This window comes from Lacerta agilis, chromosome 1 (assembly GCF_009819535.1).
Source record: "Lacerta agilis isolate rLacAgi1 chromosome 1, rLacAgi1.pri, whole genome shotgun sequence".
Classification (NCBI taxonomy): Eukaryota; Metazoa; Chordata; class Lepidosauria; order Squamata; family Lacertidae; genus Lacerta; species Lacerta agilis.
Genome location: NC_046312.1, coordinates 68,745,823 through 68,768,986, shown reverse-complemented (window position 1 = coordinate 68,768,986; position 23,164 = coordinate 68,745,823). Strand labels below are relative to the sequence as shown.

The window sequence follows — 23,164 nt, the reverse complement described above, 5'->3', positions numbered from 1 at the left end:
ATGTTCTTAGGAGTCTAGTTTTTTTATAAGATTTAGATCTCTTTATTCAACATTCCTGGCTGTTTTACATATCAGTAAGATATCAATAACACAGCAATCTCTTTCAATCATTCGGGGAGATCTCCTTTGAGGTGACAGATTTGCTGACATGCTGCATTTGGAAATTAGGACTTTGTTTAATAGTAAGAATGGATCTAAGAGAATGGACCTTCACTTGGCTACCCAGCAATAAATCAATGCTTCAGGTCCATCCATAACTACTTGCTTTAGGATCCTTTCCCTCTTCCTTATTACAATGATGCAATAAACTAAGGTGTACTTTATACTATTTTGGCCTGATCCTGAAGTGGTGGGGAGGGGGGAAGGAACTCTACTAGGCCACAACCATTTATAAGTGTCCAATAATAAATTTAAACAGGACAGGAGAACAATCTAATAAAAGCACTTTAACATCCAAAAAGAAATTGCTGTTCAAAGCATTTATATAATTAGCTTTCACACTGAAAGGAACTTTGGACCGCTGCCCTGCTTTCTGTTTAATTCTGGGGAAGTAATCAGCTAAAATGTCAAGCGTGTCCTGTGCTTTGGCAAGACGAGAGAATGGGTCAGCTGGATAATACAAACAAAAGAACTCTATGAATTCAACAGGATGGTACAGAGACTCTGCATTTGAGGAATATGATGTAGGCAAAAACCTTGACTGTAATGCTAGTAATGTTGGTGATTGAAAAAGACCAAAGGCTTCCAGTTAAGAGGACCCTCTCTGATGCAGTGGACTGACAGGTACGAGGTTTGGAACATGATCCACTCCACATCAGTCCTGTGTGGCTTTGCCTCCCCAGCATCTCTGACAGAAATGCCCCCCCCCCCCAGCCACCCACCTTACACCGGTGTTGCTGCAGCTAACTCGGATGCAGATGAAGCCAGGCAGAGTTGATGAGGTCAGGGCATAGTGACACATGCGATGGGATAGTATTGTAAAGAGGACTGATGCAGAGTAGGATGGCATTGAGGTTGGGGCTGCTTGGGTACACCAGCAGAGCCAATCTGTCATTCCTACCAGTGCCGCTGCTTATCTGTGATCTAAAAAGGAAGTCCTGGCCCACCCCTGCCCAGGTGAGCTTCTGCATTGTCAATTTGAAAGCAGGTGTCTGTCTTACATCTTTTGCAATGAAGATATATGCAAATATTTTATCTATCTTTGAGCAGGGGCGGAGGAAGGGGTGCGGTGGGGGCGGTGCGCCCCAGGTGTCACCACTGAGGGGGGTGACAAAATGCTGGGCAACACTCACAGCAGGGCCTGTAGCACGCCCAAGTCATGCATCTCTCCTGGGAGTGGCGAGGTGGCTTGGACTCCCGCAGGCTCCATGCTGCCACAAATGGTCCACCCACTGCCTCCCCCTCAGCTGTAGGGCAGCTAAGTGGGAGGAGGCAGGCAGATTCCTCGGAGGCCCCACAGAGCATCCTGCCCCAGCTCACCCCGCCCCACAGCAGCTGATCCCTCCCCCAGGGGCAGCTGGCCCCACCCTTGGGCACAGGCCCCAGGCACCCAATCAGCTTGCTCCGCCACTGTCAGAGAGAGAGAGAGAGAGTCTTCCTTATTGTCTGCTTGCATTGCTTTTGCAAAAGCTTGTGTTCCTTTTTGTTCTCTTCCTCAGGGCAAGCCTTCCATTTTTTTGAAGGAAGCCTTTTTGCTTATTATAGCTTCCTTGACTCTGCTCATTAACCATGCTGGCATCATCACGGCCTTGGTGGTATCCTTCCTGTTATGTGGTTTATAGTCTAGCTGAGCATCTATTGTTTAGATTATGAAAAACCAACACAGAGACTAGAGAGATTTGATTGCCTTTCCACTCAACCCTTTCCACTCAATTTTTGAGAAATTTCATCTTTGGAAGGGGATTAAAATATATTCATGGAGGATAATTCAATCAATGGTAAGTAGAAATGACACCTAATGGAATCTCCAGGGTCAGAGGCATATGTTCTTCAATAGCAGTTGCTTGAAGGCAAGAGCAGGGACAGTCTTTTGCCTTCATGTACCATGTATTAACTATCCAGAAGCATATTGCTAGTCATCATAGAACCCTGGATGCTGAACATTTGATCTAGCCTAGCAAAATATACTTTTGCAGAACTTTGTATTGCTTTGAAACTTTGCAAACCTTGCTTAACCAAAGTCAACAAATGCCCAAGTGCATATACAGAGCCACACTGGTCTCATGTCACTCTCAACTCTCTTGAGAAACCATTGTCTGACAGCCTCGTGGGTGCTTGATGTACAATACATTGTCCTGTATTAATATGACAACTTGCTCACAAATATGTCTCATAGTTAAATCTGTGAGTACCACATTTGGGATCCTACAGGCTAGAGGGTGTGAGTCGTTTTAAATAATAAATAAGGCTTTGCTTTATATTCCACGTCTGAATTCAAAACATGATGATACACCACAAATCAACAGAGGAAGCCACAATCAGAAAAAAAAACCTGTCAGGTAACCCATAATAACGATGGACCTGAAACCTGGGACTCAACAAAAGTCTAACAGTAGCACTTCCCACATAGTTCTCATATTTATTTACCCTGAGGGTTGACAGCCGGGTTAGGCTCATGTATAGCACGGTACCCTTAAAATGATTTGTGCTCACTAAAAATATATTTTCTGATCTTGTAGTTATAAATAATGTCACCAACACTCAGTAGCATGAGGCTGTATCATCCAACACCTGGCACTTAAGTCTTTCCAAAGAAGGTTATTATTTCAATGCAGCTGGTTATATTTATTTTGTGAGATTTAACTTTGAAACCCTTTGAGTAAAATACCACATTTCATACTCAAGGAGTGCTTTTTGCTGTGTCCCTTGTCAAGAATGGGGCGGTGGGGGGGGAATGCACACACAAACTAACAGTGGGCTGCAAATTAAGATTAATGAGAATAGAGAGGAAATCAACTATGCTACAACTGAAGATGAAAACATGAATGATCAAAAGGTGAAAAAGTGTTCCCATTTGGCACCTGGAGAAAGCATTTACATTTTCTTCAGAAACCCAGAACCTAACTTCATTCTTCAGAAACCCAGAACATAACGACATTCCAGATTTTAAGAGTAAATGTATTCAATTTACGTTTAGATCTGTAACACATAATTTGACCTCTGTAAATTGTTTTCATGTATGCTGACCTGTGACAGGTGCTTCCCCGGTTGTGGGCTGCCCTATAGAGTGAGGTGTGGCTGTGTCCTCATTATTAACTTTCAGAAGAAAGTTAAAAACATCCCTGTTCAGTGAGGCATTTGATGGCTGAAATATACTATCCCTGGCAATCTGAAAATTATTAACTGTGAGGATATTATGGATGTCCCTTCCTTCTCTTCCCTCCCAACTGCAGTCAAGTAAGTGGGTGGGATGGAGAGGAAGCTGGACAAATTGTGTGCAGTTGCATGGCTAGTTAGGAGAGGAGGGGAAAGTGAAATTCTTCTCTGGCTCAGATTTTAAAGTGAGTCAGGGGAGAATGTGGAGGTTACCTTGTTTACCATATATTGAGCTGAGCATTATGAGCCTCCAAGTCTTGTATTTCCAATCCAAGCCGGGAAATATGAGCCTCAACAATCTCTCAAAAGGGAGAGACATAAGGAGCTAACTCAACTTTAAACCAGGCAGTCGTAACACGCTCAAAGAATCATGGAAACTGTAGTTTGTTAAAAGTGCTAGAAATTATAGCTCTGTAAAGGGAAAAATACAGTTCTTTGGGGGAAATCACATGCTTTGGATGTACTTCAAATATATGGTGTGATTCTGCACAAAGTCTCCAGTTCTACATTGATACATTTTTCATGCTTAATTGGGGTTTTGTGATGCCACAGCATGCAATGGTTAAAGAGAGATTGGTTATTTTTTATTTTTCACCTGTGTCACTTTTTAGTTATCAACTGCATCTCTTGACCATTATCATACTAATACATCCATTGATCTCTGGATATATATCCCTAACTCTCAACAACTCTCAGTCTAATTAAAGGAATTCAATACCCACACATCAATTATGCAAGGTAACAAAGTATTTGATAAGAATTAGTTTCAAAAGAAAACTACCTGAAGTAATTTAGGAAAACAGTTAATACAGTATACTAGACTGTATTCCTGTAGCACTTAAATGGCTTGGGTAAACAATACTGGCCTATATGAACAAATAGTCAGGGCTAGCATAAAGCAACTCCTTAACAGTCCAAGTCAGGCAGCACAACCCTGTGTAGGCCTACATATATATATATATATATATATATATATATATATATATATATATATATATATATATGAAGAATAGCTGTTGAAGTCCACATATCCACTGGATGTCACTGTTACACAGTCCTGTAATTTGGATGCTACAAGAAATAATTGGCAGGCACAAGAGTCTGAATTTTAAGTTGAGGTTTTTCTACTGGATTTTCAATCACTGTTCTGAGAGCTTCATTTCATAGCCCCATCTATTAGCAAGAGTTCCTTGAATGGAATTAAGGGCATTGTGAAATTTGTTGCAGAGATTTAGTCTGCAACCTTTAGCCTCCTCTGTTCATCTCCCTTCTCCTCCTCCCAGATGTTCGGATGAGAGGGTGAAAATAATTGGATATGCTAGCAGTTGCCCCAGATCCGATCTTACTAGGAGGTTGGTTTGTTTCTTCAGAGACTTCAGATAAGACAGCCTCTCTTATGGATTGAGATATGTGGAAATGTATATTACAAATGCTTTGGCCTCCCTGAACGGATTTAACAGAAAATCCTTAAAGCCATTTTGGATGTCCTGGTGGTTCTCTCTTGTTCTGAAATAGGAATGCTTCCTGTAGTTATGGGAGAGCATTATTTTACTTGAATCATTGAACTAGAAGAGAGGTGGCCAACATGGTGCTCCACAGATGTTGCCAGTCCCCATCAGCCATAACCAGCATGACCAAGGCTGATGGGACTTGTAGTCCAATAGTGCAATTTCATGTTAAGGATAACACATTGGCTGCTCCTGGGCAAGAATTCCAAACATGGAAGTTTCTGCCACATGTAAATATGATAGAAATACATTAGAAACAGAGAAACTGCCTAATCTCTGACTAAAGTCAGTATTCTCTACTGAGGTAGAGGCCTCCTGGCTTTGTAAAACTGTTGCTCTGGTGTCTTGTGGTCTAAACAAATTTTCTATATATTAGTACTTAGGAAGGGAGGTGATAGGCGTACATGTCTTAACTTTATTTCAAATGGACTTTTGGTTTTGAAAGTGTGGAGAGGGTGATGTGTAACAAAAGGGGAGCTAAAATTCCCCGAAGATTTCAGATCTTCATTTACATTGACAGTGGCAGCATCCTTTATTTCTTAAAATACTTTTAAAAAAACACACACACACACACACACACACACAAACACATTGGGGCTGCTATCTTTACCCATGTGGTCCCCCCCTCAGAATGATGCTACTTCACAATGTAGCATCATTCCAGCAGCATTATGGGGCAAAGGGATGGTGGCCGCAGGAACCTTCTTTATACTGAGTCAGACTACTGGCAGTGGTTCTCTGGGGTTTCAGAAGGAGTCTTTCCCAGTCCCACCTGGAGATGCCGGAAATTGAACCTAGGACCTTCTGTATGCCAAGCAGATGATGCTCTACCAGTGAGTTCTGCCGCCACCTTTCGCAAACACCAGCGACTGTGTGTAGAATACACACAGAAGCAAAGCATATGAGAGAAGATCATGCATGGCCACACTCAAGAAAGGGGATACATCAGTTGCCACCTCGGTGGCTGAAGATTTTTCTGATAAATCACCAAGTCAGCAGTATGCTTTGTAGTGAGAGACAAAGCCAGCATGTCAGCAAGTCTACTTCATTATAGTAGTGTGTTTGGCTCCAGTACAGAATATGCTTTGGCAAGGATATTTTGTGCCAACTGAGACTGCTTTTTCTTTATGAACTATTTCAATCAGTCCTGAAACACGACGACTGCTATTGGCCAGTGCCTCTAAATGTGGAGAACTCAGATTCATAAGTCTTCACAAGCTCTGCATACCTTCCTCGTAACCCTGTGTGCAAAATTCTTGTGAGCTGCTCAAACCAGCAAGACAGCTTTGCTTATACACTCACTGCAGCCCTTTTTTGCTCCTTATTGGGCACATCCTGATGTTAAATGAATGCACACCTGGCAGGGGTAGCTGGCTTGACCCACTCACCATATATGCATTCTGTCTCATGCCTGCAACACATAGGGTGGAAATCACCTAACAAACCCTGTCAGTGGAAGCACTATGCGAGGGCTTCTGCTTGCTCAGTGGGGCTTTCCACCCTCCTTTTTCTTTGCACCCCCTTAAATTGGCCCCCAAAATGATGCATGGAGAGAAGAGGACAGGTGTTAAAATCTGGTATGCTGATAATTCTCATGCAGATGAAATGTTTGCAACAGCATGAGGCTGAATTCCATCTACTACTTGGACACACAACTGGTTACCCTTGTTTTGCAGAACTCCCAGTTTCATGGATAGCTGCGTTGTGCACATAAGAAAGTTGCAAACATGCAATGGAGTGTATTGCAAGGGGTGACGCTTGCCATAATGCAGCAACCCCTACCCCCCCCCCCCCGCATGCAGAGGACAGCCCATATATATGAAGAGGGCGCCAGTTAGGGTCATGTGTAATGTTGGGTGTGTGTGTAGTGCTTAGCCTTATCTTGGATACATGTTAACTTTAAGTCATAAGTATGGTTCTTTTACGTCAGCCAAACTTTTTTGGGTGAAGAGTGTTTTGTGTTCCAGGTTGCAGTGACTTCCAGAAGACTATGGAAGACTGATCCACATAGTAATCTCAGGATGGCTGCTCTTTGCTTTAAAATACAGTGGTACCTCGGAAGTCAAAAGGAATCCGTTCCGGAAGTCCGTTCGACTTCCAAAACATTCGGAAACCAAAACGCAGGGTTCTGCTTGGCTGCAGGAAGCTCCTGCAGCCAATCGGAAGCCACAGAAGCCCCGTTGGATGCTCAGGTTCCAAAGAACGTCGCAAATCAGAACACTAACTTCCGGGTTTACGGCGTTCGGGAGCCAAAACGTTCAACTCGCAAGGGGTTCAGGGTCCAAGGTACGACTGTAATAATAATTAATAGGTTGAAGGCCATCTGGGGTGTTTTAGGGAGCCATGTTCATGCTGCTCCACATGCAGAGAGAAAGAACCATGAGCCAAACAACATGTGTATCTGTGGAGGATTCGCCAGTACATCTGTGGAAAACTCTGCTGGTGTAGATGTCCTATGGGTATGTTGGGGGCAGATGTGAATCTGCAGGATCCCAAGCACCCTTGTTCATTAGACCTGTGGACAAAAGTGGCCCCACACTATGTTTGCCCTGAGTCAACAGGAAACAAAAATGAAAATTATGCCCCCACATCTCCTGCCCTGGCCACAGCAGAGCCATGGATGTGGTGGCTACCTTGCTACAAATCTCTCTCCTCACCACCTTATCTCCCAATGACAGGAGTGTTCTGCCTATGATACATTCCCCCCTTCTCTTTGAGGGTGGCATGATATAAATATAATAAAAATTGTAATTGTTTTGCTGATTACTCTTAGTTGGGATGCTTATCCTTAGGGTTATACATATTTTTATTATGAAAAATGTAATGACTAAAACTGAGAGGTGTCCTGTTGAGCTGGGTCTCTCACCTAACTGACACTAAGAAAAAGAAATGAATAGAATATTTTTTAAAATAAAAAAGATATATTTTCCTTCTTGTCTTATTCTCTCTGAGCTTCCAGCACGGTCTGTCTGAAGGGGGAAGGCAGCATTTAAGCCTTACTTTTCTAAATCTCATCACTGATTTTCATTAAGCACTGCCCTGAGTTTAAAAGCTGAGCAAGCTTTTCCTCTCTCTTCAGAAAAGTCAGCTTGCTTGCCAGGTGGGTTTCCCTGAGCTATAATAAAACAAAGTTAGCCTTAGCCACATTGGAGATGATTTCTCACATGCTGATTGTTGATCGTTTGTCAGTCCTGGTTATTGCCTCCACTTACAAATCCCTAAATAAAATCAAAAACGTCATCAGGTGACCATAGGCTATTTTTCATTCACAATAGTCAGTTCTCATTCTCTTGTAATGGTGGGCTTTTCAGCCATAAATCTAGTGCTAATTCCAATTCTTCAAAATGAAATATTTATCTAAATGCTAAAGTTTTTCATATACCGTATTACCAGTGGATTTTGGATTCCTTCCCTTCACCATCACCAAAATACAGTTACAGTTCCACAAAAGATCACTCCTTAAGACTTTGTTTCTATTCTCTTAAACACAATAGTTCATGTTAGAGTTTGTCCCTTCCGCATAGGAACTTCCCGTTGGCCTCCAAAAGACACGCCCCCCCAAAGAAGATCCAGGTCAGGAAAACTTTTTTTGTACCTCATTCTTCAAAAAGATTATCAGGTTTCCAGCAAATTTCCATTTCAGAAGCTTGTATTCAAGTTGCAGTAGACCTGGTTTTGATCTTAACAGGCTACCTGTTACACTGTGAATGTAGCCCTTGAGCAACCTGATTCAGTCAGGGGCCAACCTTGGTAATATGGCACTGTGAACAAGGACAACATTTGGTCCCCGTCCCCACCCCTACTCCATGTCTTATTTTCACAATGATTCCTTTTGGTACAGTTGCTTTTATATGGATCTTCTCAGTAAAGGTATAGGTAAAGGTAAAGGGACCCCTGACCATTAGGTCCAGTCGTGTCCAACTCTGGGGTTGCAGCGCTCATCTCGCGTTACTGGCCAAGGGACCCGGCTTACAGCTTCCAGGTCATGTGGCCAGCATGACTAAGCCGCTTCTGGCGAAGCAGAGCAGCACACGGAAACGCCATTTACCTTCCTGCTGGAGCGGTACCTATTTATCTACTTGCACTTTGACGTGCTTTTGAACTGCTAGGTGGGCAGGAGCTGGGACCAAGCAACGGGAGCTCACCCCGTCATGGGGATTCGAACCGCCGACCTTCTGATCAGCAAGCCCTAGGCTTTGTAATGTGATCTTTTCAATGGATTGATTCCGACAGGTGCAAAAGCCACCAGGCTAGCAGGTAAATGCCTCAAACAAGTTCAAGTTCACCTTGGAAGTTGTACTGGAGCCTTTGGATGCTTAATGATCTCGACATAGCCTTTTCTTTTAGAATAGAAACATAATAAAGAGCAGCAATGGTCTTAGAGCCTCACCAGGCCTCCACCTCTGCAGACTACAACTTAAGTAGCACTTTAACCAAAACTTGTATCAAAATACTGCAATCACAAATAATACAAGCTCTGTAGTTTGGTCGATTTAGATATTATTCCAGACATTTGTGCACCCTTGTAAATCTGTAGTGCTTTTTTCAACTCTGTCGTGTGTTCATACTAGTGATTTACAGTGAGGCCACACAAATTGTGCTGGAGCCCCAAAGCAAGAACTCACATACCCTTTGATCCTCCCCAATGCTTTTAGCTCAAAGCGGCTTGGCAAGTAAGCCAGGGTTTAGCTTAGCATGTCATTCCTCAGGAGCCTAAACATTCATTCTGAACCCCTACTTTGGCACAGCATTATGTGCAAATGCAGCCTATGTGTGCAGGTGGATTTGCTTTCAGGGCTCCTGGCTGCACATTTAGTTCTGCACCTTAAAAATCTGTGATGGTTTTATCAATTCTGCTGTGTGTTCTTCTTGGAAGCTCTCATTGTGCCTGGTATTTCAATGTTTAGCCATGACCTTTGCATATTTTTGGTGACATTTTAAGCCTTCCTCACCAAACCATCACTGGTAAATTCACTTAAGCCCATGGTATCTATTTGTTTTATTTAATATATTTATGGACACAGAATTAACCTGTGCTTCCATGGACAGCTGTGAGTCCAAAATGACCCTAAGGCTGTGCACCTGGTCCTTTAGGGGCACAGTTACCCCATTCTCCAGGGAGTCCCCCACACCTGCCTGCCCCCTGTCTCCCCAAAATAGTACTTCTGTTTTGTCCAGATTCATCCTAAGTCCATTAACTGCCATCCATCTTCCAACCACCTCCAGACACTCACACAGGACATTCACCACCCTCACTGGTTCTGATTAAATGTGCCAAGACACATCATATTTTCCACTACTAGTTAATTGAAGAAGCCTCTGGGGCCTTTAACATTATCTGATTGTACCACATCATCCAGTTCTGAAACAAATGGCTTTCAGAGGGAACAAAAACCATAGCCATCATCCTCAAATCTTAAATGCCTCAATATGTTTTGGTCATTTGCAGTTATGACCCACGTAATACTGAACAAAGGAGACTGTGAGATTCATTCACCAGCTGTAGATGGTAATCAGTGTCTGATGATCAACTAAGATGGCCCAGGCTTGGTTAATGATACCATCATGAAAGAAAATAATGACCTTAGTTGGAATTTAATGGCTATTATGTCACCTCTTACTGTTATTTGTAACAGCCCCAGCTTGAATAGTTGATAGTGAGGAAGATCTTCAGTAATTCTATGTGCAGTTATGTGTAATGACTAATGATCACCAGTACCAACTGTTCCAGCCAAAAACACAGAAGTAACATTTTACCAAACACACAGAATTTTTAAGAATCACCTATTGATATCTCTTTTGTCTTCAATATTTTGTACGAGTGGAGCTGTTCAATATACTTGGTACAGGAGCAAATGAATTCTGTCTTTCTGACAGCCTTGTGGGAGTGCAAAGAAAGAGAAATTGATTTTCCTAGTCCAGCTTTATATATTTGCCTGCTATAAAGAGAAGTTACTTTATTAAGAAGGTTCGTCAGAATAATTCTTATGGCTTTAAGCTCTCTAACTATCACTGCATACTTTTCCTACCTTAAACCACAACCAACATTTTAAACAGAGAATGACCGTTCCCCACATTAAATGGGGAGCAGGTTTTGCATGGTCGCGCGCAGCCCCCTTGGATCCCAGAGCGGACCCTGCCAGTTCAGGCTGGTGTCACCTTCCCCAGGCTGGATACCTGTGGTCTCTGCCTACCTCAGCCAGCATCCAATCCCGCCTGGGGGAGGTGTTGCCAGGGGGATTGGCCAGGTAAGGGGAGGGACCACCCAGCCCACACAATAGAAGGCGTAGCTTACCTGGGAAATGGCAGTTGGGCTCCAGAGCTTCTCCCACACTCCACTCCCTCAAATAACTCTTAATTTTGCAGGTTAACCTCTTCTCCACAGGTACGCAGGCGCTGCTATGTCAAGGCCACTGTTGAAGGGCCGGAAAGGAATTTCCCTGCATTGGCAGGTTTCGCCTTTCCCGTAGCGAAACGTCACAACTCTGGCGGTTTCAGGCCTTGGGCTGAATCCTTTAGTCATCTTCCTAAATGGGGGGGGGGTGATTACCCCACGCCTCCAGTGCAGCGGCGATACAAGGGTTCCCTGTTAAAGGGGTCTAGGGGGGAGGCATTGACCATACACTGAGAGGTTGTCATTGCCCTCCCGCTCCAGTGATGGCAAACCGGAGGGGGGGGCTCTCTGCTTGAACATATGTTCTCCAGAGCCAGTCCAATCCCCACACATTCTGGATAACCCTGAAGTTTCCCAGATCCCTGGCTGGGGGCTGGGAAGGATAAATGCCCAATGCCCAAGCCAAGGTCTCCCTACATCTGAATCTTAATAAAGTTGTGGCCAATTTTAATCCCATAGCACGTTGTCTTGTGTCATTATTCCGTTCAGGGGTCGCCTGGGGTTGGGGGGACTCTGACTATCCATGGAAATATCAAACTACTGGAGCAAATTGCCTCAACTTTTGATATTTTAAACAGAAATGGTATTTAGCAACTTGGGATATTTTACATATTTAAAATTCGCTTTTACTTATCCTGAGCATTCAATGGCAGTTACAGAACTTCACAATATAAAAAAACCTGTGCCCTGTACTCAAGCTGTGTACATAGGACTGTTTACTCTGCATCCAACATTCTCCCACTGCTATTTTTTGAAGCTCCATGCACAAGACATTAGCCACCGTCAATATCGATCCAGTAGTTTCTTGAGATATGCGGCTGTTTCTTGCATTTTTTCTCAAAGCAACTTCAATCCAAGTAGACGTCTTAAGCCACATTCACCTAGTGAGTGAAGCCGTTGGGTGTCTTATACTCCTAGCAGGGTCACTCAAGGCAGTAAGGTCAAAAAGGGAGGAGCTAGACAAAGAATGACCCCAAAAGTCCTCAACAGCAGAACAGGTGGAAGATAACAAGCAGTATGTTACAACAGCTGTGAAGGCAGATGAAGGCTGCAGCAGATAAGAATCTACCAGTTGTTGTGATTACTCATGCCATCGGAATAGAGCCTTACTGTGAAGACTGTGTGTTGGTCAGCACAGGCGTCTTTGAAAGAAGAAGAAAGAAGAAGTATCTGAGACAGCCATTGCACATGCACATTGAGCACATATCTGCAGCTGACATCTTCATAAATAGGAGTTCCAGGGGCATGCTGCAGGGGTGAGGAAACTAAACAGGTAATGTGCATCAGGTGAAGACACCCCCATCCCCTCTCTAATGTGTACAACAATGTACAAAACACAGTGGTGGGAAATAACTTAAGTGTGTTTTATGCAGTGGCGGGGCTTCATGCTCTGGCACCGGGGGCGGGGAGCAGGTGGGGGTGGGGCTGGCACACGTCCTGGGGTGGGGCGCGCCATTCAAAGGGGTGTGGCACGCATCCTGGGGGCATGGTGTGCCACCCACAGGGGCGGGACGCACATTCTGGGGGCATGGCGTGCATTCTGGGGGCAGGGCATGCAGCCTGCGGGGGTGGGGCGCCCAGCGCGGGCGGGGGGACAGCTACAATGGAACCCCACGGGTATCGCGCTGCCCGGAGCAGTGCACTCCCATCGCCCCCCCTTCCTCCACCCCTGGTTTTATGCTGCTAATGAGTATATAGCCACTGAACGCAGTGGGACTTGCTTCTGCCTAGATATGCATAGGATTGCTTACACAAAACCACCCACCCACTTTTTTCATTTATCACAAAAATTCACTCGCAATTCATTAATCCCTGCCTTCTCAAGAGCGATCCATTCCCAGCTCCTCCAACCAGAAGTGCGCCCAACCAGATTTTTTTTTTTTACTCTTGGCTTCCCATCCAAAATGTCTCTCCTCCTGAAAATCGTTGTCATAACCCCTCAGAAACTATCCCTACACGTAATCCATTTAAAACAAACCATAGGCAGTTCCCATAATAAACCGTGTCCTACCACCCCAAAATGGCTGAAGATTCACAGCATAAAAAAATTGCCATTCCTCTTCTCTAATTGCAGTCTGTTTTAATGAACCTGGATCTGAACAGATGCAGGAGCAACTAATGCCATTATCATCCTTTCTGCTGCACACACAATCCTTCCTATCCATTTCTATACAAATTAATGGGTTCTAGCTATTTGGCTCTTCATGACATTTCAAAGCAAATACGTTTTGTTCAACGACAATACCTGCATGGCTAGCTGAATAAGAATTTCCACGTTGGCATGCTGCAGCCTCTTTAATTATTGAAAAGACCATGGTCAGGGGTCAGGGTGATGGGAATTGTAGCCCCAACAATATCTGCAGGGCACCATGTTGGCCCTCCCTGGTTGAATGCATTGTCTCCTGTCCTATAAAGTATAGCTGCTAATTTATATTGCAGTAACTGGTATTCATTACTGGCTTGGTACTGCATTCCTCTTAAACTAATTAGATATTATTTCTGACTTAAGAAATTGTCAGTTAAGTCCTACTGGCACCATCCAGGCTCTGTCATGGGTCTATAATTCTCTGGAGAGTTGCCCTAATTTTAGTAATATGCTTATTGCTTATCTTGATCCCACCTGTCAAAGAGTATTAGAAGACCACATCCTTTATTCAAAAATAGCTGCTTTCTTGGAATATGAAAAGGCATGGGACAGGATTCTGTGTGGTAATCAGTTCTTGGCTAATCCATTTAGGGCTGCCTCTGGTGCTCTCCAGTTCAGCACTAAGCTAGAAAACAGGGCAACTTTGCCCAACAGCAATGCAGACATTTGTGGCTTGCTATTCACAACCAGTGGCAGCTCCATGTGGAATGAGCACATGGCTTAAGGCAGTCCTGAGTGTAGTGAATTAGCATGCTCAAACTATGACTGAAAGAATATGTTAAACACCTCAAGATTGGAATCACCTTCCTTATGTATCTGCTTTCTACAGGGATTAAAACAACGAGAGCTTCACGGTGGTGTAGTGGATCTAATGCTGGTCATTGACCAGAAACACCCTTGAGGTCAGACTCCCATTAAACCATGTTTTAGGCACAAACTACATGTAGTGTTAACTATGTGGTTTGCCCAGGTTCTCCCAATAACAGTGAAATCCTTAAGAAGAGCAGGAGGATTAAGAGGTCACCCTCCTGCCATTCTTCCAATTTAAGTTTCTGCTCAATAGCTAACATCCAGGGATGAATACAGGACCAGCATGTGTCCACATTGCCAGCTTTCCATGCTCAGTGCTGGGCTGTCCCGGGAAATTAAGCCTGCTATTCCTAGGACAAATCTCACATTTTCATTATGGCCCACAGTGCCAAATTTGCACTGCAGGGAGTTGCAGTCTAGTTACTATCTATTACCTACAGACCAAACTCTTTTTTTCTATTGTATTTGTGCTTATTGTTAGCATATTTTCAAAGAACATTTGGAAGTTCCTCCTTGCACAGAGCATCTGAATCATAGAGGGGACACCAAGAAAAAATGTTTTGACCAAACTAGTGACATTTGTCAGTCAGGGAAGGGGAGGATAAAGTCTGTTAAAGTTCTCCAGGGGTGTGTGCTGACACTCCTTTTAATTTCTCTTGTTACAGGAAGTTGACGGACACTATGTTTACAATAAAAAGCCCACAACATATTTCATTATGGCAGCATTTCTGTTGCCTCAAGCACATTGGAGTTCTTCCACTTGAGGAACTTGCATAGGATGTTTCTGTTATCTGTTGAAACTAAGCATTGCAATCTCTTCAGGGAGTGTGCCACTCCAAGTTACCACAGCACAGCACTAAATATTCCATTAAGTGATGCAGTCTGTTTTATCATTTTGAATGGTCTTGTAGAAACATTAGCTGCTTAGAAAACCAAAAAGGTCATTTTGACCAGTGTGAGCTTAATTTCATTGCTTTGTCCCCAACTCTAATTTCACAAATCTGTTTGCCATTTAAAGTGATGTTTCTGAAGTCTAATGCACCATTAGGTTTCATATAATGTACTGGGGAGCAAATTAACACAACATAATTATACAAAGGAAAGATACAACAGCTGCCTTTTTAAAAAGTAGGAAGGGAGGTGGCTGCTAATCTCTTCCCGAAAGATGGTCACTTGTATTTAGTTTATGCTTCTGAGAATTTTCACAAGGTTGTTCTACAATGAGTGAAAATAGCAGGCAAAAGTGCATTGTATTAGGGGAAACTGCTGTGCGAGAATATGCATATTAACATAATTTTACACTAAAATGCTGATAAATGTTCATGATGACTTTAAAAAAAAAATCCACAAACTGATCTGGAATTGAGGAGAAATGAACTTAAGACCTGAAAAAATGATAAATGGAGAGAAAGCAAAATTGACATATTTGTCTATCCCCTAATACAGCACATGACATCATGCCTCACTTCACCATTTGTATATTTTAACTTTTTTGTCTCCTTTATAACATTGCACTTAGATGTGATTCTACACAAAGCAGACACACAAATAGCTCAACACCCCTGTTCTCCCATTTCTTTTTTTGAAAAAGAAAAAGTTTGTGGAGTAGGAGAAATTGGGTCCTCCCTTAAAGAGGGCACATATTGCGGTGAGACATGGCAAGCAAATCCTACCAATTGGTAGGTCCCTCAATGCAGGGTTAAATCAGGCCAATGGGATGCAGGCTAAATGGATCCAGAGGTTCCTCTTTCGGTGCATGCATTGGAACACCTGCACACCTCTCCCTACTTTTAGGGCTTGTGTGCTTGACCTTGCTGTGCCATTGTGTGTCGTCTGTCATTGGGACAAGGGCACGGCAGGAATATTCCCCACTTGGCTGATTAGCTGTTGTCATTTGGGTTTCACCTGCCGCGTAGCAAATCATCACAACTTGTAAGGTTGCAGATAGGCTCTGGTTCAGGTGATAGGGATGGAGGAATGCTCTCGCCATCCCTATGTGAAGGGTATTCTGTTAAAGGAATCCAGGGACTCGATGGTTTGGTCAATCCCTGAGAGGGGGTTGTGCCCGTACTGGAGTCCGGGGGGGGGACATTTGGGTGATGGAGATAGCCTATTCCCGGCTTTCAGCTTATCCAGGTGTTCACCCTTGGCTGACCTATGCTGCAACCCTGGGTCAGTGCTACCTGCATGGTAGGGAGTTAGTTGAACCAGAGCCTATGCAACCACTCGCTTTCTGTAATCAATAAAGTTGTGGCCTAAATTCTGCCAAAAACCAAACCAAAATTTGAGTCTTCTCTGAATTTATTTAGGGGGAGGTTAAAAGGTCTGAACACGCAAAGGGTCGTTCTGCCATTATTGCTGCAGACAGAAAGCGAGATAGCACCAAAAGTTCATATTGGTTCACCTCAAACAACCTTTACTGTATGCAAGAATGCAGAAACTACAGCCAACCAATTGCAAAAGCACTGATAGAAACCACCTACATGGTCCACACAAACTACATCTCCATAGGATTCATGCCACAGTCAGACACCTGCCAACACTATCCCCAGCCCTGATAATCTGCTTTTCGAGGGAAATGCTGCTCAAGAAGATCTTATAAATTCCTTCTGTTTAAAAATATCGCCATCCTAAGCTTATTACAAACGTAGCAGAGAAAGACTTGGGATCTCTTTGCATGAAACCAGCTACAATATGAAAGAAAGGGAAAATATATTCATGGACAATTGGCTTACAGTTCTCCCTTACGCTGTAGACATCCCACCATTATTTGCTTCCCTTCAGGACACTCAATTACAAGACATGTCATTGTAAAGTACAAATGAAATCATTTATCATTAAGCTGAAGAGGCGCATTATTCAAACGTGCAAGATGTGCTTTATGAAATGCGAAGTATGAGGTCATGATTTAGTGACTGTAATAGTGCTCATTTTCCCAAGTTTAAAAATGGGAAGGGAGGCTATGAGCAATTCAAATCGTAAGTGGTGGCATTTTCATGTTTACTGCAAGAGTTTGTCAAATAGCTTACCTTTGAGAGTTAAAATTAGCCTGTGTAGTACATTGCTGAAAACCTCTTCAGCTGTTATATTTGTCTCGGAACCGGTGCTAATTTACCCCTTATGTGTCACCATCGCTGAAGTGTTGACAGGGAAAATGACTCGAATCTATTCAGAACTCTCCACGTTTCAGTGAATTGGGGGAGGTACTGGGCAGAGCACAAATTTATAAACAAAGTCATATAACCAATTCAGAGAGAATTGCTTCATGTACTTCTTTTCAGGCAACTCTATATTTACTTTCCCTATGTAAAACTGCATATACTTGGGGTGGAATTCAACGTTGCACTAATGCAATTGTCACACAAGCACAAACATTTCTGTTTGCCAAATAGAACAATATTTTCTCTGCTCCTCCTACCGGTTCTCCTGACTGTGTTGAGTATTCATAGCAATTTTCATGCATTGTGAGATCCAGCATATGGAGTGGTTAGAACAGCAATGGAGAACCTCCAGCCTGCTAGGTCTCTCCTGTCACTGACAGTGTTAGAAACTCATATATATAACCTAGGTGCCATATGGCTCCTTAAACCAGAGTTACAAACACCAAAACGGAATGTCTAGTTGTCATTTGGGGGCCAGACAGCTCAAAAGTCATATTTTTCAATACATTTTTTTTGCTCCAGAAATCCATTCTGATTGTGCAGATAATAAATCACAGATAGTGTTGTCAGTGTGTGGAATCAGGCAAGATCCAAGGATTACCCAGGCAAGCATCTCCAGATGGCGAAGACGTCAGCTGCCATCCTGGCGCATGGACATCTTCACGTGGTCGCAAGTGGCCAATAGCACCTGGCAAATTTGAATGCTGGCCACGCTACACTCACTGCCTCTGTATGCTGAGAAAGGATGTAGAGATGAAATGTAGTGATCTAGGCAATGGGGGGGGGGTGAATGGATGGGCTTTGGCCCCACCCACTTTTGATAATGACCCTGCCTGGAACATTTTCCCTTGAGGGACTTGGGACCAGGGAGATCCGTGTTCAAATCTCCACTAAGCCTTGAAGCTCACCTTGGGCTAGTCATCACATGCTTATTGCAAGTATAAAATGGGTAGGGAAAGAGCCAATTTACCACCCCTGGGCTCTTTGGAGAAAAGCCAGGAAAAATATGTGACTGGTATATATTATCTTAGCAATTCTTGGAACTACTCTCTAAGGTAGATCAGGTTCATAATTAAGGCAAGATTTAATCCAAAGGCTTCCCAATTCACAGCCCAGTTTTGCTTAGATGCTACACTACAGTGTTCTACTACAAAGGAAAGGAAAGGAGTATCCAAAAACATCCAGCAGAGGCTGTTTGCTACTTGCTTTAACTCGGGATTGACTGGCAAAACTGGTCACTTAATAAAAGTGCTATTTGTATCCGTTAAAATAAATGGGTGCAATATTTGCAACCAGTACATCGAGCAAAAGCCCCTTTCTGGAAAGAATAAATACTTTCCCTGGCTTGGATTATGCACATAGATACAAAGTCCTAAGGAGAATACTTTTTTTAGCACAGACAGAGTGCTAAGATAATCATACCTTTTCCAGCTGTTGGATTCCTTCCTCCACACAGCAGACAGATGCCAATGTCCTGAGTGTCTGAGGATATAGGCACCTGAAGCAATCCTGACGACAGATCTTAAAAAGAGCAACAATGCCCCCTTCCTGTTGGAAAAAAATATCAGGAAACCAGTTGGAATAAATTATCATGCTCCTGTTGAGAACAGATATCTTTTAAATTTAAATTTGATGCACACATGGTGAGTTTCCATTAGATTTTCCGATTTTGAGAGCACTATATTCTCCTGAAATATTAAAATGAAAACTGTTCATTTTGCACTTCAGCTAAAAGTAAGAACAGACACACACAAATTATGCATAATTATCCACATTTCTGCTTCCCTGTCTGTAATTACTGTTTTCAAATAGGTTTAAATTCTACCCCCCCCAAGACAATGTTAGCTTTCTTGAGTGTCTTGAATTAGTTCATTAGCAATGTGTTTGCTTTCACAGGCTCCTTGCCAGAATCCAGACCCAAGTTCAGAGGCAATTGCCCCAGGACACAGTATCTAATGGAACAATAAAATGACAGGCCAATGCAGAAATAAACTTAGTTCTGTTTAGCTTTGCTGAAATTCTTGACACCACAAATTTCAATACTGATTCGAGTGAAAATTATCTGCAGATAAGTTTGCTTAAAATCCTCGGCTTGAGTGGTTTTGCAGTTTCATGAAATCCTTCCTTTTCCCTATTACATTTGCATTACACAGCAATAAGACAATTCAGAAAGCTTTACTGGCAATAGAACAGCCCAAGGAAAGCAAATGAAATTCCATTGATTTATGGAATGAAAATGAAAGGCAAAAGCTGCTCTTGAATACTCCTATTATCTCACTGGGAGCTAATGCAGAACAGTGGCACAAGGGTTGCCATCAACCTTTTCTTTGATTCTACATAAAAAGAATATAGTCCAAGAGTTTAATTTAACGTAGGGGGGAAATACTTATTTGTTAAATTTGCATTCTGCCTTTTCATCAAGCGGTTCTCCAGCATTGCACTTAGTAAGTAAATGAATGTGTGTTTAACCTGATGGTAAGCAGGAACTGTATTCACTTTTTCATAACAAAATCTGACTATATCTTACTCCATTTGCATACCATGGAAAATGCTAATGTTCCAGAAGTGATGCAGACCTCTGCTGCATGCATTTGAATGAGCTTTGCATTCACCATCAGGTGTCCTCCTTGAAGGAGGGCTCTCTTGGTGGTTGTTCACACACCTTCAGGAAGGCTAGCCTGGTGCCCGTGGTCTTCCAGGCACCAGGCAAAGAACCTTTAATCACCCAAGGCCTAAGGCATGTTGCTATTGCTTGATTTCATTAATAGTATTAATTGATTCTGCTGTGTTCTGCTTACAATTGACAGGAGATACTGGAGCTTCTCCCTGACATTTCCCAGATTGTTCTTGAGGAAAGCGGGAATCAGCATGCCTGGCTGCTCATCACCACTGTGGAAGGTCAGTGGGACCAACATCTATCATAAAAAATCCTACTGCACAGGCACTGTGCACCACATCTTGCATCACACAAGGGCCATAGCATCTAGGGCTGGGAAAGACTTCTGCCTGAAACCCTGGAGAACTGTTGCCAGTCATTGTAGACTTAAAAAAAAAAAAAAAGGAGCGGGTGGCATTGTGGTCACTGCAGACAATGTGCATGTGTTGCCCTCATGCTGCTTTGAAATGTCGGCAGTAGAAAGCAGCACCCAGGGCCAAGCCTTCACCAAGCCAAGGTGGAGAGTTAGGTTGCCTCCTCTGAACACCATTTCTCCAAAATTTAATTGTCAGGGGAATTGCCCTTCCCTCAAAGACCAATTATTTCCCCACTACCACCACTCCTCTGCGTGTTTATTTAAACTTTCCTTCGCGAATTAAATAGAGCTGGCCGTGGAGACTGGCTCTAATCACCCCTCACCATTGGCTGACGTGAGTTGCAATCAAACAACTTCCGGAGGGCCACATGTTAACCACCCCTAGTTTAAAACATCCTTGGAAGGGAGAAAATTGGCCTCGGAGACACACTTGCTTCAGAGCCCCATTCTACCACTTCATCTGTGATATATTTTTTACCTCACAGTGGCCTTCATTGCACTTTACCTGCAATTTTTGGGCTTGTCCCCATAGTTTCTCAGCTACACTAATATCAGCTTTCCACAAGCAGGAAACCCAAGCTGTGTGTGTCTGTGTGTGAAAGCAAAGGGATGAAATATCATAATGTGACATAGTTTTATAAATGTTTGCACACATGACTAAAAAACAATTACACTGCACTTATCCTAAATCAAAGACAATATGTACTGTGCAGAGTTTGTCACTGCACGTTTAAAAGCCAGTACAGTTTATCAGTTTACAGAATGGCAGCAGGACCATCAGGCTTTACTGAAGGGCTATCTTTCTTCTCTACAGCCTTATTAAGTGGGAACTTTAAATGGATGACAATGTTAAGTCCCCGCTGACACTGGCGCATTAGCTGGAAACAACCGTGTGACAAAAAAGGCTGCATGGCCGCATGCTTTCATCTACCACGGACAGAAAGTGAACTATCAGCGTACTTTCAGCAAAAAGCACAATATATTAACTGCATAATATCATTTGCAGCTTAACGCATCCACCGGGAGAGGAGATGCCAGGTTCAGCACCAAATGGACCCTGCATCTTCAGTTGCCTTAGTCTGCAAGGGAGACCGGAATGCCTCCGTGGAATAGGAAACATTTAGTTTAGGGAAAAAAAGTAAGGGAGAACATGAGAAAGATTGTGCACAGTGCATAAAGACAAAGGTTTTTCTCCCTCTTTCATAAGAACCTGGGGTCATCTAGTGAAGCTGAATGAATTAAGTATTTCTTCAGACAGTTCATAGTTAAACTGTAGCATCTACTGCCACATAATGAAGTGACAGCCACCAACTTGAATGGCTTTAAAAGTGGACTGGACAAATTCCTGGGGGATTATTATTATTATTATTATTATTATTATTATTATTATTATTATTATCGCATCCACCTGGCTGGGTTTCCCCAGCCACTCTGGGCAGCTCCCAACAAGAATATTAAAAACACGATAAAACTTCCCTTAACAGGGTTGCCTTCAGATGTCTTCTAAAAGCCAGATAGTTGTTTATTCCCTTGACATCTGATGGGAGGGTATTCCACAGGGCGGGCGCCACTGCCAAGAAGGCCCTCTGCCAGGTTCCCTGCAACCTCGCTTATCGCAGTAAGGGAACCGCCAGAAGGCCCTCTGCGCTGGACCTCAGTGTCCGGGCTGAACGATGGGGGTGGAGACGCTCCTTCAGGATATCAATGGCTATTAGTCACGACAGCTACATGACATGCAGTATTGGAGGCAGAATGTCTCTGAGCACCAGTTGATGGGTTTCACAAGTGGGAGGGTGCTACTGCACTCATGTCCCACTTGAGAGCTTCCCAGAGGCATCAACTTGGCCACTGTGGGAAAGAAAATGTTGGTCTGGTTCAGTAGGGCCTTTCTTGTTCTTGTGTTTCAGGAAGAGCATGCAAGCCAGTGTGATGTGGAACCTAGGTCTGGAATTTACAGCTGGAGCTCTTCACTTGCACTCTACAGTAACGCCTCTTTGCCTTTCATTTCTCTCTCTCTCCCTGATAGAAGGTAAAGCCAGTTGATCATAAAACAGTTGGTTCAAATAGAAAGCTATTTGGGTACAGTGGATCGCCATGCAGCTTCGGCAATTTCCTCCATACATTGCACAGGTCACACATTGCATAGGCGGCTGAAGGGGGAGACTGGGGGAGGTTCAAAGGATACTGGCAATGTGTGTTTTTAAAAAAATAAAGAAACAAATAAATGAAAAATAAAGGTTGCAGGAGGCAAAGCAGATGGTTTGACAACTTCAAGAAACTGAACATATTTAATCTAAGAGGGAAAGGATTAAAGGAAGGAGGCTGCAGGAGCTTTTCAAACATTCTTGCACGTGAGCGTTAAATGCTGGACTCAACCCTTTATTTACCACAGGATGAAAAACCTGGTGTGATCGAAGGGCATTCTAAATATCAGAGCTATAGGGCTGAGAAACATTTTAATGGAAATCCACTCAACCTCCTTTATTAAAACAGCATTGATTTTCATGGCATAGCCTGTAATAATAAAAGGATGAATCTGTTCTTTGGAGGTGTGTGCAAGAAAGAGAGATGAGTAAACTGCCTAATTTAAGGCCCCCCTTCTACATCCTCAAGCCATGTGAATACACACACACAAACACACACACACACACCCTAATAGATATCCAGTTCTTAAGTCTTGACTCCAATGTCACTAGTATGGTGAGCAAGTCGTAAATCATACCCTCACTGCCTCTTTGATGGGCTCAGTAGGTTCCCTTTGGAGAAAACTGTTTACAGGAATCTTAACCATGTTTGTT

The 23,164-nt window shown here is 43.1% G+C and overlaps 1 protein-coding gene across 1 annotated transcript in view; it reads right to left on the bottom strand.

Moving 5' to 3' along the window:
* Positions 1–23,164, bottom strand: part of INSC (INSC spindle orientation adaptor protein) — a 123,785-nt gene that overhangs the window by 26,626 nt on the left and 73,995 nt on the right. Inside the window, exon 7 of the mRNA XM_033153387.1 lies at positions 18,757–18,882. Within this exon, the coding sequence (XP_033009278.1) occupies positions 18,757–18,882 (126 nt within the window). The remainder of the gene's footprint in view (positions 1–18,756; positions 18,883–23,164) is intronic.